Source organism: Panthera pardus, unplaced genomic scaffold (genome assembly GCF_024362965.1).
Source record: "Panthera pardus isolate Hobbes unplaced genomic scaffold, ASM2436296v1 HiC_scaffold_7, whole genome shotgun sequence".
Classification (NCBI taxonomy): domain Eukaryota; kingdom Metazoa; phylum Chordata; class Mammalia; order Carnivora; family Felidae; genus Panthera; species Panthera pardus.
In genome coordinates this window covers 65919628-65935042 of record NW_026527002.1, presented here as the reverse complement: position 1 = coordinate 65935042, position 15415 = coordinate 65919628, and the positions used below count along the sequence as shown (strand labels likewise).

The following is a 15415-nucleotide window of genomic DNA, read 5'->3' as shown; positions in this document are numbered from 1 at the left end:
TCCCTCCGCTGAGTTCAGGGAGCCGGAACTATATAAAAAAAGAAGTCAGCATTCTCCCGCCACCGTCCGCTCATGTCCAGGTCACTGTCGGTGCAGGTCCTCCTCAACTTCGGCCCGAAGTCTTTCGCCCAGCGGATCGGCGGAAAGTTTCGAGTCCGCCGTTTTAGTGAGGCGGCGTGGGCGGGACAGGAGGCGGAGGGATTCCGGGTGCGCGCGCTGCGGCGGCTGGCGCGGAGCTTGTGGCGCCAGAATTCGTAGCGCGGAAGAGCCTGTGCGGCTGCCGGACCGACTGGACCCCGTCTCCCGCCGCGAACGCCCGGCGAGGAGAGAGGGAAGATGGTGGTCCTCCGCAGCAGCCTAGAGCTGCACAGCCACTCCGCCTCCTCGGCCACCGACCCCTTGGACCTGTCCAACGAGTTCCTCAGCCTGGAGCAGATCGGCCGCAGGCGGCTCCGCTCGGCCCGCGCCGCTGAGCAGTCCGCCGTCACCGCTACCGCGGCGAGTGTGAGTAGCGGCCGGGGCGGGCCCCTGGGGCCGGGCCTGCGGGACTGCCCGCGGCCGGTTGTCCGGGTGGGGCTTGGGGGTGGGCGGCGCGGTCCGGGTGACAGTTGGTGGGGGGTGGGGGGTGGGAGGAATGTTGCGGAGGACAAGTGAAATGGAAGGCTTCCTAAGATCGGAGCCCCGGTGGGTGTGGGTCGGGGCAAGAGATTGGGCCGTGTAGAAGAGGGCTGAGCAGTTCGACACTACCTCATTTCGCGAACGAGGAAACCGAAGCCCTCTGGAACCTTGATTTGTCGGGCTGCCCCCACCCCCATCTCACCCATCTCCCTAACCTATCGCCCAGGCGCCTGCCGTAGGTTCGCACGCGTTTACGGACGCCCTACTGGATGCACAATAGATGTTTTAGGGGCCACAGGAGTAGAAGGATGGTCATTCAGGTTCCCTGACCTTCATTTGCGATCCAGAGAGGTTCAGTAATAGCACAGCGAATAACACCGGGTTGCATAATGTGGAGGGACGGAGACCAACATTTCACGTACACCTTCTTCACTTAAGCCTCGTAACAGCTCCATGAAAATGGGTAGTTATGCCTATCTATCCTACAGACGAAAAAAATGGACTTTAGAAGGTAGCCAGTAAGTGGTAGATCTAAAATTGGAACTTGGATCCTCTGCCTCCAAAACCTTTCTTTCCCTTTCTGTTATATCATGCTGCAGTTATAAACGATGTCTATAGGGGAAGTTTCCAAGGGGGCGGAGCAATAAAGTCGTCTTGAAAGAATTGCTTCTCCTTCGAGATCTGGAGTACGATAGGATTTTCGATGTGTAGATTTAAGGCCAGGAGAGAGGGTCCCTCCACCCCCCTGCAGCAGCCTCTGGAGGAGGCGCAGGTGGAGGAGACAGCGTTAACAAAAGGGTGGAGAAGTTAAGGAAGCAACACTAGAAAACTTAAGGCAGCAGGAAGTAGTCTAGTTCTGTTTGAGGGAGGGTAGACATAGGGCTGAGAAAAATAGCACCAGAGAGAGGGTTAGGAGCTGGAAAGTCAGAGGCCAAGGGGGAGAGAGTGACAAAACATAGTTAAGGGAGTGATCGCGGTATGAGATTGGTTATCCGTATCTTTTCTAGGCACCCTGTACTAGTTGTTCCTCTACGGAGGGGAGTGAAAAAGTCTGTTTAATCTCTGAAGTTGTGATTCTGAATTGAAAAAAATTTTTTTTTCCTGACTTTCAGGATCTGTTTCTCAATCACAGACAGAGCTTGAGATCTGAGGAGGCCAGACACTTCTGCGCTGAACTTGGGTCACTTATTAACCTGTGTTCAGAAAATCTAATTGTTTCAATAAATACTTACTGAATATTTATTGTCTTCTGAAAATGCTAGATCCTGTGGTTGTAATGACGTATTGAACATAAGTAATACAGGTGCTTAAGACAACTGTTAGTTTTGAATCTCAGCTTAGTAATAATCAGGTTTATAAACTTGTTAAGAGGTGATACTCACCACATGGGTAGTGAGGACTAAGTGTGATCATGCATGTAAGGAGATAACTTGAACACTTGGCGTATAGTTAGGACTCAGTCACTGTCAGCAATTAAGACCACAGTCCATTTTAATGCTCACTCCATCTTTCCGGTTCTTCAGGCCAAAAACCTGAGACTCCTGACTCCTCATTTCAAATTGGTAAATTCTGTTGGCTCTACTTTCAAAATACAATCAGCATCTGACCACTTCTCAGCTCTTCCATTCTCACCATAGTAGCCCCAAGCCATTATCTCTTCCCTGGGTTGTTAAAATAGATTCTTGACTGGCCTCCTGGTTTTCCACCCTAGTTAGTGTATAATGATCCTCTTCCACAATCATCAGTTCTCAGTATAGCTTCCAGAGTGATCTTTGTAAAAGTCAGAAGCAGTTGATCACTTCTCTGCTCAAAAATCTCTAAAAGTTTTAAAAGTTTGGGTGCCCCTTTCTCTTTATGATGGCGTCTTCTCCCATTTTCCTTTTTGCAAAACCTAATGTATTCCAGTTACACTGCTCAACCTGCTCCTTGAATACCAGGGTCTTTATACTTTCTCTACCGTCTGTTGGGCGTACTCTTCCCCTGAATATCTGCATGACCCATTGCTTTACCTTTTACATTTTTTTTAATAAAAAGAATCTCAGAAATTATAGTACTTAACGTGTTCCAAGAATTTCACAACTGTTAACTCAATCCTCTTATGAGGTTGATATGATAATCTTTGTTTTTCAGATGAGAGAACTGAGGCAGAGAGACTAAAATAACTTGCTCAAATTCACCTTTATGATAAGCGATGTCACTCCAGGTTCTACACAGGAGAACCTGCCTCTTTCAAGTCTTTGCTAAAATTTCACCTTTTCAGTGATGCTTGCTCTAACCACCTTATTAAAATTACAAGCCTCTCTTGGGGTACTTGGCTGCCTCTGTCAGTGGAACATATAACTCTTGATCTCAGGGTCATGCTTTCAAGCTCCACATTGGGCATGGAGCCTACTTAAAAACACACACACAAAATAATAAAATTACAGATCGCTCTCATCTCTCTCTTTACTCTGCTTTATGTTTCCTTATCACTTTCTGACATATTCTATTAATTTTCTACTTTTAAAACATTTTGTGTCTTGCTAAATCAGAATGTAACTCTGTACAGTTCAGGGTTTTGACCTTTTGTTCAGCATTGTTTTCCCAGGACCTAGAATAGAACCTAGAGTGTATTAGATACATAATAAATATTTATTGTTGACTGTCCTTGCTTTGAAGGAACTTAGTCTAGCAGAGGACACCTAACACATCAATGTACAGAACTATATGCCATAATTGCCATATCAGTGGTATGTGGTGGTTGAATAATTAGCACTCAGATGGATTTGGTAGAATGAAAAGGACTTTTTTCCCCAGGCCAGGATTTCTAGTAGGGATTATGCCTTTTTGAGCCATAGTATTCCTGTCTTCTATAAATTCTCCATAGACCAAATTATATTCTGAGGGTTACAATTCATGGGATTGGCTCAAAAAAAAAAAAAAAAAAAAAAAGGGTAGTCCTAAGGGCTAATGTATTCATCCTCACAAAGCCCACCAATACCAAAAATGAAACATACCTTTGTGATTGGAATATTTTCTAATTTGGGGGCTTACATTCAATATATTTGGTTCTATTACAGGTTGCTTTTGACATCAGTCGTGCATTTCAGAAACTTAACTTCTTGATCACTCTGAGTATTTAGGTATTCTTGTCTTTTCAGCCACATATTTATTGACAGATCATTTCTTAGGGTAAGTTACTTTTAAAGATGATTAAATTTATTCATATTAATTTGTTAACTTGTATTTTCATCTCATCTCAGAAGCTGACCTTATTTTCGGTTTCTGAAGATACTTAATAGTCACCTATTTAAAACCACATTCTATATTCACATTTTGAATATTATCTCACTCAGCTGGGGTTTTTTTCTCCTGACTTGTATGTGTTCTCTGAAGTTTTGTTTAAATTTTTTTTTGTTTTTTAAGCTTTTATTTTCATCGTATTTGGATCACAAGATCTAGCATTTTCACCCATTCAGATGCCCTTTTTGTGGTTTCGTTTTCCCCCAGAGTCAGACTAGCCATTGCCTATTTCTGTGCTTTCACAGTTCCGAGGCTCTTTGATTCACGAAATTTAGGGTTGTTTCTTGCTAATAGTAGGGGATAGTATCTCATAGGTAGTAGCAGGTAGATGATTATACATTACTTTTAGCTTGTGTTTACATTTTTGTTCTATATGTTAGGTAAAATAAAACATGCTGTGGTATGTAGAAGGTACTTTTAAAGTCTGTTTATTTAAAAGTTTGAAAAGTACTGCAAATGACACTGATGTACAACATATGGAAGAGTTTTTAAAACTTGAAGTATAACACAACACAGAAAAATGGAAAGTGTACAGCTTAGTGAAGTATCCCAAAGCATGAATAGGGATATTTTGACATGTTGCAATGAAAGTTGCACCCTGAAGTTGAATGACATGGCTGCTCTGAATTCAAGAGAGTATACTTGTTTTGAAGGAACAGTAGGTAGTCCATTTTTGTTAGTTCCTGTTAAAGACTGGCCCTTGATTTTATGCTTAGAAGTTGCAACTTTTGGAACAGGAATCTGATAAAATAGTGTTTAAGATGGATTATAATTGGGGTGCCTAGGTAGCTCAGTGGTTAAGCATCTGACCCTTGATTTCAGCTCAAGTCATGATCACACAGTTTGTGAGTTCAAGTCTTGCACTGTCAGTGTGGAGCCTACCTGGGATTCTCTTTCTCCTCTCTGTGTCCCTCCCCTGCTCATGGTCTGTCTGTCTCAAAATATATGAATAAACTTAAAAAAAAAAAAAAAGATGGATTATAGTCAACAAATCTGGAGTTTGGAAGACCAGTTAAAATATTATAATATTAATAGCTACCAGTTACACATAGCACTTGCTACGTGCCAGGCATGGTACGTAATATACACACATACATTTGCCTTATCAAGTAACTATTATTATCCTCGTTGCAGATATGGAAACCAAGGCACAAAGACCTTATGTAACTTGGACAAAATTGTACAGCTCTAAGTGACATGCCAAGAATCAATCCTAGACAGTCTGTCTTTAAGAGTTTGGGCTCTTGGGACGCCTGGGTGGCTCAGTTGCTTAAGCATCTGACTCTTGATCTCAGCTCAGGTCTTGATCTCAGAGTCATGTGTTCAAGGCCTGCACTGGGCTCTCTGCTGGGCATGAAGCCTACTTAAAAAAAGAGTTTGGGCTCCTAATTGGTACACTATTAATACAATAAACCAAAGCAGAGAAAACTAGAGGCTAAGTTAAAGTGATACTAGAAGGAACAGAGAGAAAAATGCCAAATTATACTGCAAGAAATCTGAGAGTTATTCGGATAGAGAGGGAAGGCAGTGTTTCCAGCGAAAGAGGTGTGCAGTAGACCCTTGGGAGTATGCTAGAGTTTGGGGAGAAGTTAGAACTATATATCTTTGGTAGTCAACCTGTATAGAAGTGATAGTTGAATTCTTGAAGCTGAATAGAAGACATAGCAAAACATATATTTAAGAAGATCCGCAGTAATGGCTATATTTTAAGGATGAGAAGGGAATGAATTATGGTGTTTTGTTTTTTTTTAAGTATCATGTGAACCAAAGGATCAAAGCACTTAAAGAAGGGAGTGATCAACTCCATAGAAGTCAGTGGAGTAGAGCAGAGTCCATTGGATTTAGCTATTGGGAGATAGTTTTAGGTCTATTTTAAGAGCTGAAGAGGTAGAAATCAAATTGCTGGAGCTTGTGGAATAGATTCATGATGAAGACTGGACCCCACACACCTTTATTTAAAGATGAAGCTAAGGAGAGGGGTGCCTGGGTGGCGCAGTTCGTTGAGCGTCCAACTTTTCCCTGGGTCATGATCTCACGGTTCTTGGGTTTAAGTCCCACATTGGGTTCTGTGCTGATGGTGCACAGAGTCTGCTTTGGGTTCTCTGTCTCCCACTCTCGGTGCCCATTTCCTGCTAGTGTGCACACATACATTCTCACCCTCTCCCTCTCCCTCTCCCTCTCCCTCTCCCTCCCCCTCTCTCCCCCTCTCCCCCCCTCTCCCCCCCTCTCCCCCTCTCCCCCTCTCTCCCCCTCTCTCCCCCTCTCCCCCTCTCTCCCCCTCTCCGCCTCTCTCCCCCTCTCCCCCTCTCTCCCCCTCTCCCCCTCTCCCCCTCTCTCCCCCTCTCCCCCTCTCTCCCCCTCTCCCCCTCTCTCCCCCTCTCTCCCCCTCTCCCCCTCTCTCCCCCTCTCCCCCTCTCTCCCCCTCTCCCCCTCTCTCCCCCTCTCTCCCCCTCTCCCCCTCTCTCCCCCTCTCCCCCTCTCTCCCTCCCTCCCTCTTTCTCTCAAAAATAAACATTAAAAAAAAAGATGAAGCTTAGGAGGGATATCACTGCTATACTAGGTATAACATGTGTACCATTGTGTATTAGAATATGCTGATCAAGCTTTCAAGGGGTCCTATGTCTATATGAATACATTTTACGTCAGTATTTTGACTGTGATTTTAAAAATCCTGTTTACACTTCAGTGGTTGGATTGAGACTTGAATTGACTCAACCAACTGACCCACATACATATTTTTTGTTAGGAATTTAAAGGTTGGATGAGCTTGGTCTTTTGTGGGAAAACATATTAGAATATTTCTATTACGCAGTTGTATCTACTTTGGGGAAAAGCTTTTGTTCTGTTGTTGCTTCTTCCCTGAACTAACTTACTGATTCTGCAAGATTATAAGAGACTGAAAAATCTTAACAAAATATTTTTTTCCTCTTTTAAAACTCTACTTTAAAGAACTATCAGTGCTCTCATTATTTAAGTAGATTAAAAAAAAAAATAAATGAGGACATTACATCTCCAGGTTTAGTTTTCAGATTCAGCACATTTTCTCTTGGCTTTTTACTTCTTAGAAAATTTTTTTCTAGTAATACATGTTGTAAAATGTAAAAAATAGAAAGTGAAAGTACTCATTTCTATCATCAAATGTTAATGCACAGTTGGCATTTAACTTACCCCTTGAGAATTATTTTGATAAGCTATATTAAACTGTGACTTTGATTTAACAACTGTGCTAGTTTCCTTAGGAAATCAGATGTTTATAAGATAATCCATCTGGAAGTATTTATAACACGAAAAATTGCAGATAATTTAAATATAATTCATTAAGCAGTTTATTAAATTGATTCATGTAATGGCTGGAATACTAGTCATTCATTTTAGAAGATTTTTAGAATAGTATTTCAGGGCATGGGAAATGTTTTGTGTTACTAGAAAAAAGTTACAAAACATAAATAATAGTCCAATTTAAATATTGTGTGAATATGTTTGCATAGGAAAAGAATAGTTAATACACCAGAAGGTTGACATTTATCCTGGGTAGCTGGAATTAAAGGTGATGTTTTCATCTTTGTGCATTTCTTCATTTTCCAATTATAATGAGCATGTATTGCTTTTATTTTTATATTGTTTTTGTAAGAAACATTTTTGAAAACTGATATTTTAAAACTCCCCATTATGTACCTCTATGTAGGTGATTCCCCAAGAATCTGTTTTGTTTTGTTTTTTCTCCAAACAGTTAAGGAAAGCTTTTCTTGATGCCTAGCACTTATTTAGGGAGTATGAACGAAGCTACTCACTATGCAAATCAAAGATTGACTTATACCACTTACAAAATTAAGTCTTCCAAGTTTTTCAGGGAATCTTTTTTCCCAGTAGTTAGCACCTCCCTCCCTTTTTCCTATGGAAACAAACCTTTTTTATTATCTTCAGGAGTATGATGATACTACTTTCTTTTTTTGTTGTAATAAAACATTGATAACATAATATTATTTTGACCATTTTTAAGTGTACAGTTTTGTAGCCTTAAAGTACATTTTGTTCTGCAACCATCATCACCATCCATTTCTAGAATCTTTTATCTTCTAAAACTGAGACTCTGTACCCATTAAACAGTAACTCCCCATTCTTCCCTCCTCCCAGCACCTAGGAACTACCATTCTTTTCTGTCCCTATGAATTTGACTACCCTAGGAGCCTCACATAAGAGGAAACATACAATATTTGTCCTTTTGTGACTTATCTTACTTAGCCTAATGTCTTCAGGTTCATCCACATTATAGCAGTGTATTGAAATTTGCTTCCTTTTTAAAGGCTGGATAATATTCTACTGTAAGTACCACAGTTTTTTAATTCATTCATCATTGAACAGTTGGATTGCATCTACTTTTGGCTATTGTAAATAATGCTGCAGTGAATATGAGTATACAAATGGCTGCTTTCACTTCTTTTGAGTAAATACCCAGAAGCAGGATTGCTAGATCATATGGTAATTCTGTGTTTAATTTTTTGAGGAATTGCCATATCATTTTCCACAGTGGCTGTACCATTTTGCATCCCTACCACCAATGTACAGGGGTTCCAATTTCTCCACATACTTACCAATACTTATTTTCTCTTTTTTATAATAGCCATCCTAGCAAGTGTGAAGTGACATCTCATTTGTAGGTTGGCTTTGTGTTTCTCTGTGACTAGTTTGGTATCTTTTTGTGTTTATTGGCCGTTTGTATATATTCTTTAGAGAAATATCTATTCAAGTCTTCTTCCCATTTCTTTTATTGTTTTTTGTCGTTAAAATATAGGAGTTCTTTATATATTATGGATATCAATCCTTTGTCAGTTAATTGGATTTGTAAATATGTTCCCCTGTTCCATGGGTTTCCATTCACTCTGTGGATAGTATCCTTGGCACAAAAGTTTGTAATTTTGATTAATTCCAGATCTTTTTCTTTAGTTATCTGTATTTTCAGTGTCATATCTAAGAAATCATTGTCAAATCCAATGTTATGAAAGTTTTTGCCCATGTTTTATTCTAAGAGTTTCTCTGTATTCTCTTGTACTTTTAAAGGTTTCCCTTAAAATGTTTTGCTATCTGAGGTTTATCCCATCCTGATTGGTTTAAGTAGTTAGGAAGGGGATCATTTCTGTCATCCTACAGTGCTGACATTAAAAAAATAAAACTACTACATCGGTCTTTTTATCCACTGGAATCTAAAAACCGTAGTTATTTAATATTTGTCTTGGACGTTAAAAAAATACATAAACACATTCCTTTAACAGCCAGAAATTTTATCTTAATTCTTTTTTTTCCTCTCTTTTAATTTGTATTCTCAATTCACTTAACCCACAGCATTTTATCTTGATATACTTTTGTACTTAAAAGTAATTTAAGTGTCCTTTTGTACTTGTAAAAATTCGAAGTGTTTTACACTTTTTTGTGATCACAAGGCTATAAGAAATACAATCTATTAATATTCAATTGATTCAAACAGCAAAAACATACCTGTTTTGATTAAAAATGATTAAACATAGAAAGTAAGATTTCATTAGGATTTCATGTGGTTGAAGTCCCCCCACCCATATATCTGTGGAAGAATCTTACTGCTGAAGATCATGTTTGTCATTAGTTTCATTGTTTTTATAAATGCAAGCACTGAGAAATGAGAAACATTGTTCACATAAGTAAGTAGACAGTAATGAAAGGAGTTTAGCAGTGCCACTCGGTTTTTCTGGCTTGTATGCTGAAAAACACTAGCCCAAAAATTTTTTTCATGGTCTCTTAGCTTGATTAGGTCTCCTTTCAGTTTTGTTGAAAGCAGAAAATTAGAAACTACCTTACCTAACAAAGGATTTGTTGCCTTGCTTTGTCATTCACTTTCTTAACACCTGCACTAGTGTTTTTCTTTGGCTTTAGGAAGGTTTTTAAGGCCTTGAGGCAGTCCACAATGGTAAGATGGAGAATGGGTGAGAGACATGACTTTCTTTTGTAAAATGAGAGAGGTAAATGGAAGAGGATGCCTTCACGCAAATCAGTTTTGTTTTTTTTTTAAGTACATATGGAAGTTGAGAATCTGGAAATAGATTCCCATAAAATTTTTCTTAGAAAGTCTTGTTATACTATACCCATCTAAGATGTAGCTGTTCATTTTAAAAATAAGACACCTACTTAAAAGTGTAAGGTATTCCTTTTTCAACCATCCTTACATGTAGGTACACTGATAAAAGTGGTATCACTTAACGTTTTATGAAGTACCCGCCTAATTCTTAACACAAATCCTTGTGGTTTACATATCCTTATTTTACTTGTGAACCAGTGCTCAAAGCAAAATTAAATGATCAAATGTCTTGATAAAACAAAATGAAATGACTGGGTAAAGCCAGCCTAAGGGGTTGGGGGTACACTAATGTTGCAGGTTTTTAAAAATACTGCCTGTTTTTCTAGAATTACCAATCTTCAGAGTAGTATGGCATGTAATTAGAGACTTGTTAGGTACTTTGGCCTTTTATTTTTATGTGAAAGTAGCCTTTATATGATTTCAGAGAGATATGTATGAACTTTTGAATACTTCATGACAAGCTCTGTAGCTCATAAAGCAGCTCACTAAGAGAAACTCTAGTCTATTGAGCAATAATAAAGTTACGTAGAGCACTATGGTTTTTATAACAGATTAACATACATAAACAATTTTTTAATTCAAGTGTTGCATCATCTGGGTGAAACTGTGAAAGAGATGGTAATAACTCCTTTTGTCATCCAAGCCCAAATTACAGTTCTGATGGTCCAGTTACCTTAAAGTTGCTGCCAGTGGTTGCATGACAGGCAATGGTTTGTGTGTGGGTCTTTCTGATTTCCATAGCCTAAAAGGAGCATTTGTTGTAAACTATATACTTTATTCCCTGGAGTACTTGCTATGAAATAGAGCCACAAACCATCAATAAATTTTATATTAGCTATTTCATAGATATTGGTATTTGTTTATCATGAAATTTGCTGGTATTTGTTTATCATGAAATGATTGTTTAGATACTATTGTAGTTTCTTGGGGAGATGCAGAATGATTCTGCACAAAAAGCAGTTGTTAAAAACTTGTAATCAAAGAAAACTCTTAGGAGTTTAACTAGAGAGTTTGAAGAAAAACTTAGATGGCTTTCTTAATTTTTCTTAAAGGATGGGTCTTCAGTTAAGGAAGTTGAAACCTACCACCGGACGCGTGCCTTAAGGTCTTTGAGAAAAAATGCACAGAATTCTTCAGATTCTAGTTTTGATAAGAATATGGAAATAACAGAGAAACGTGCTAATGGAAGGCATTTTACAAGGTAATACAAGATGGTTGAATTCCAATTCAAAATAGTTTTAAAGTAACTTAGGATTTGCATTTAATTTTTAAGTGTATTCTTGACCAATCATCAAGACGAAATGAAATTACCACAAATGAATATCATTGAATTAAAATTTTAATATGTACCAGGTTTGTTTTTATTTTCTTGTTCACAGAGAGTATTTGTGATATGTGTGAGTGCAGCTGACAAAGTTGCTTGAAACTATTTGAGTATATTTGTGACTTTTTCATTTTAACTTGTTTATGATATGTGGTTTTGTTCATAATTATACAAAGCCTTTATTCAGAATAGGAATTATATTTCTGTTTGCTTGCTATCAAGCAAATCAATTCTGAGTTATTTATGAATTTGTGTTAGTATGCTTCTAGAGCAGTCACATAGGAGACAGAACATGATTTTTTTTTTTTTACTTGTCTAAGGGGACTAGATGCTTTATACATACTTAAATTTCATTTCTCAAGAACCCTGAGGTAGGTGGCATGAATTCCATTTTAATACTCAAGGAATTAGTTTTAGTGAATTTAGATAGGTGATTCAGGGAACTTGGATTTGTTTGGTTAGGGGCAGATTTAAATTTAATTAGCTAAAAACCTTTACTTTTCCTCCCACTTTGGTGGGCCTAACATAAATGAGCGGGAAAGTGCTAATTAGAATAAATTTCTTTTGATGAAATAATTGTTTTATATATTAATTCTTCTCATAAATTTCTCATAATGACTTATAGGACTAGAACCCTCCTCTTAAGTTTATTTTGATTATTTTATGTAGCAGATTTTCCAGATAAATGACATCATGCCCTTTTAAATTTGTTTTTGTTACTATTTTTTTTGCTACTGTTGTTTAAATAGTCTTTAATTACACATTTTAAAATTTGCATCCATTTTTTCATCCATTATTTATGGCATGTTTACTACTGTATTTCATGGGATCCAAGATAGCAGCAATTTAAACACTCATTATTTCATGAGACAGTAAAAGAGAAAAAAAACACCGAAAGTTAAACATTCCATCAATTTTAAGACCCATCTCTAATTTCAGAGATGCTAAAGTGGGGGGAGAAATGTACAACTTACAGGATTGAAATACAATTTAAACTACCCCAGTATTTCTGAAACTTCAAGTCTTCTTGGGGTGTGGGGAGTGGCCCATGGATTCTGTGTGAGAATTTTAAAATTTATTTCATGATCTGAAGTAAAAGTTGACATTCTGGATCATCTAAATTGCTACCTTGCAGAGAATAGTCATAAAATTTCAGGCCCTACATTTGTGCTTACAACTAGTTGGCAGTAACTAGTACTGCTTGAATTATCTCAGGCTCATGAGATAAAAACTGAGTCTGACCATAATACATAAATGATGCTTTGAAGAGAAAGCCATGGATGTGATGTCATGACCTGCTGTTGAAATGAAGGTTTGGAATACTTCAAAAAGAGAAGTGGATGAATTGAGTCATGACATAAAACAAACCAAATTTAAGAGAAACTGATAGCAGTCTGTACCATATTCACACAGCAAATGGCTATTTTATTTCAGCAAAACCTCATGTTAATATTTTTGTTAGTGTTCAGTTTCATAGTTTTATTTGTATAAAATGTAAATAAATCTATGTCTCGTTTGGCTTGTACATAGTCAAAAAAATTTAATGTTGGAAGTCCTTAAAGTCTTTATCTTTTAAAAAAATCTGTACCTTATTCAAGTTGTGAAACATGAATAAAAAATCTGTACCTTATTCAAGTTGTGCTGGACCTTATGTTCAAAATGTATAAAGGAATGTTTTAAAATAGGTACTTTTTTAATCTAGAATTAAAGATGAGTGACTTGGTATTTTTAAATTTGATTCCTTCTAAAATATATTGAATTCCTGTCTTTTCAGATTGTTTTTAAATAATAACTTTATGGAGATATAATTCACATACCATAAAATTCACAATTTTAAAATATATAGTTCAGTGGTTTTAGAATATTCACAATATTGTGTCACCATCGCTTACTGTCCAATTTCAGAACTTTTTCACCACCCCAGAAAGAAATCCTGTTATATTATCTCCCACCTCCTTCTCCCTCCCCACTGGCCCCTTAGGAACCATTAATCTACTTTCCATCTCCATGGATTTGCCTATTCTGGACATTTTATGTAAATGGAATCATATTTATGGCCTTATGTGTCTGGCTTCTTTCACTTGGTATGTTTTGAAGGTTCATTTTATTGTGTACCCATCAGCACTCCATTCTTTTTATTCCTGAATAAGATTCTGTTGCACAATGGACATTTGGATTGTTTCTACTTTGTGGCTGTTATGAATGATACTGTGAACATTCGTGTTCAGTTTGTGTGGACATAGGGTTTTGATTATTTGGGGTATATACCTAGGAGTGAATTGCTGGGACATTGGGGAACTGCTGAACAGTTGGCTAAAGCAGCTGTACCATTTTACATTCCCACCAACAGTGTATCAGGGTTCCAGTTTTTCCACATCCTTGTCAACACTTGTCATAGTCCATCTTTTTTTGGTTTTAGCCGTTTTAGTGGGTGTGAAAGTATCTCATTGTTCTGATTTACATTTCCTTGATGGTTAATAACATTGAATATCTTTCCATGTGCTTATTGGCCATTTATATGCCTTCTGAGGGGAAGAATTTCTATCTTATATAATCTCTGAATTAAGATCATTATTACAAAGACTTATTTTACATAGTGATAACATCAGGATCTGTTTCTATAAGACTTAGATAAAGTGGCCTACAGTATTGTTGAATTTTGTTTTATGTAGTTTCCTGTTTCTTACCAGGGTGACCCTTTTTGTGTTGCTAGTTTGCCTGAGTGTAGTAATCTCTTTACTTCTTTCTATGTCCCTCCATCTCTTTTGTTTTCTCTCTGAGGCTCAAAGACCAGGGGACTAAGACTGTTAGACTAATATAGAAAGATTTGAGTAACTGTACCTTGAGGGCAGGATCTTTATTTCTTTGGTCCTGTAGTTCTTGATTATGGTCCAATAATCATAGTTTTCAGGGGGCATATGAAACCTCTGAAAGAAGATATAAACTTGTATGTGTATATGCAGTTTTCTAGGTAGAAAAGATCTGTAGCTTTTATCAGATTCGCAGGAGTTGAGAAAAGTCCAGACACCTGTTTTTGTAAATAGTTTCATTGGAACACAGCCATGTCCATTCATTCTATGGCTGCTTTCCTGCTTCGTTGTTAGAATTGTTTTTGTGAGTACTTGTGACAGAGACTATGACTCACAAGCCTAAAATATTTACTATCTAACTGTTTAAGAAAAAGTTTATCAACCCCTGCAAGGGGAGAGGTGCTCCCATTCCCCAACAGGCAGAGAAAAAAGAGAGGGAGGGAGGAAGGGAGGTGAGAAAGGGAGAAAGAGGAGGGAGAGGAGAGGAGAGGAGGGGGCCAGAACATTGTTTTATCATTGTGTTCTAGCATTTAATAGGGACTAATAGGAAGTGCAGACCTGCATGGTATGGAGGGAGGGGTTCTTTTATGAGAAATGTCTATGAGCCTGTGAACAAGCTAGCCCTGACCTGTTGATGGATTGCTCAAATGTTTTTATTTTGTTCTTGGTTCTTACCAAAAGAGATAATGAGTTCATGATGACTTACATTATTGTGAGGACACATGATTTAACTTTTGGATAAGATGGTTCCACTTTATTTTAAAATGTCACATTTGAAATCCCATGTGTATAACCAGCCCACTTGCAAATAGCTTGACATATAGGTTGATTAATAGATGTAGCTATCTAGGTATGGAAAATTGTGTCCCTAAAAATAAGTTAATGAGATAAACTGTTTTGTTTGTTCAGTGGATTTTGGAAAAAATATTAGGGGAGGGTACTTGTTTTTTTTAAGCCTTTGAAAGTGTTTAATTTCCAACTCAGTAGATTCTGTCTGCCAGTTTGTAAGTGGGATATCTGATTCATAAATGGGACTGTTTCTGCAGGTGAATGATAACGCAGGTCATAAAGTTAGTAGCCAGCAAATGTTTTTAGAAGGAAATTAACATATCACTAAGGGACATTAGTTCTGTTTATAGTTACAAATATTTCAAGGATGTGCAATAACTATATTCCTATGATATAAAACACATTGTCTTGTTTTTGCTCAATACTTACAGTTCAGTTATACCCCAATACTTAGGTTAATGATATAATTTCTTGTTTTAACTAAGA

General features: G+C 37.8%; 1 protein-coding gene across 3 annotated transcripts in view; it reads left to right on the top strand.

Moving 5' to 3' along the window:
• The window catches only part of ATAD2 (ATPase family AAA domain containing 2), a 67696-nt gene continuing 52281 nt past the window's right edge, over positions 1–15415 (top strand). For 2 of the 3 annotated variants that reach the window (XM_019459914.2, XM_019459913.2), the window contains exons 1-2: positions 1–504; positions 11059–11207. In XM_019459914.2, the coding sequence (XP_019315459.1) occupies positions 337–504; positions 11059–11207 (317 nt within the window). In that variant the 5' untranslated portion in view covers positions 1–336. Of the gene's footprint in view, positions 505–3675; positions 3790–11058; positions 11208–15415 lie in introns of those variants that run through there. The other variant, XM_019459915.2, reaches the window with a different exon arrangement.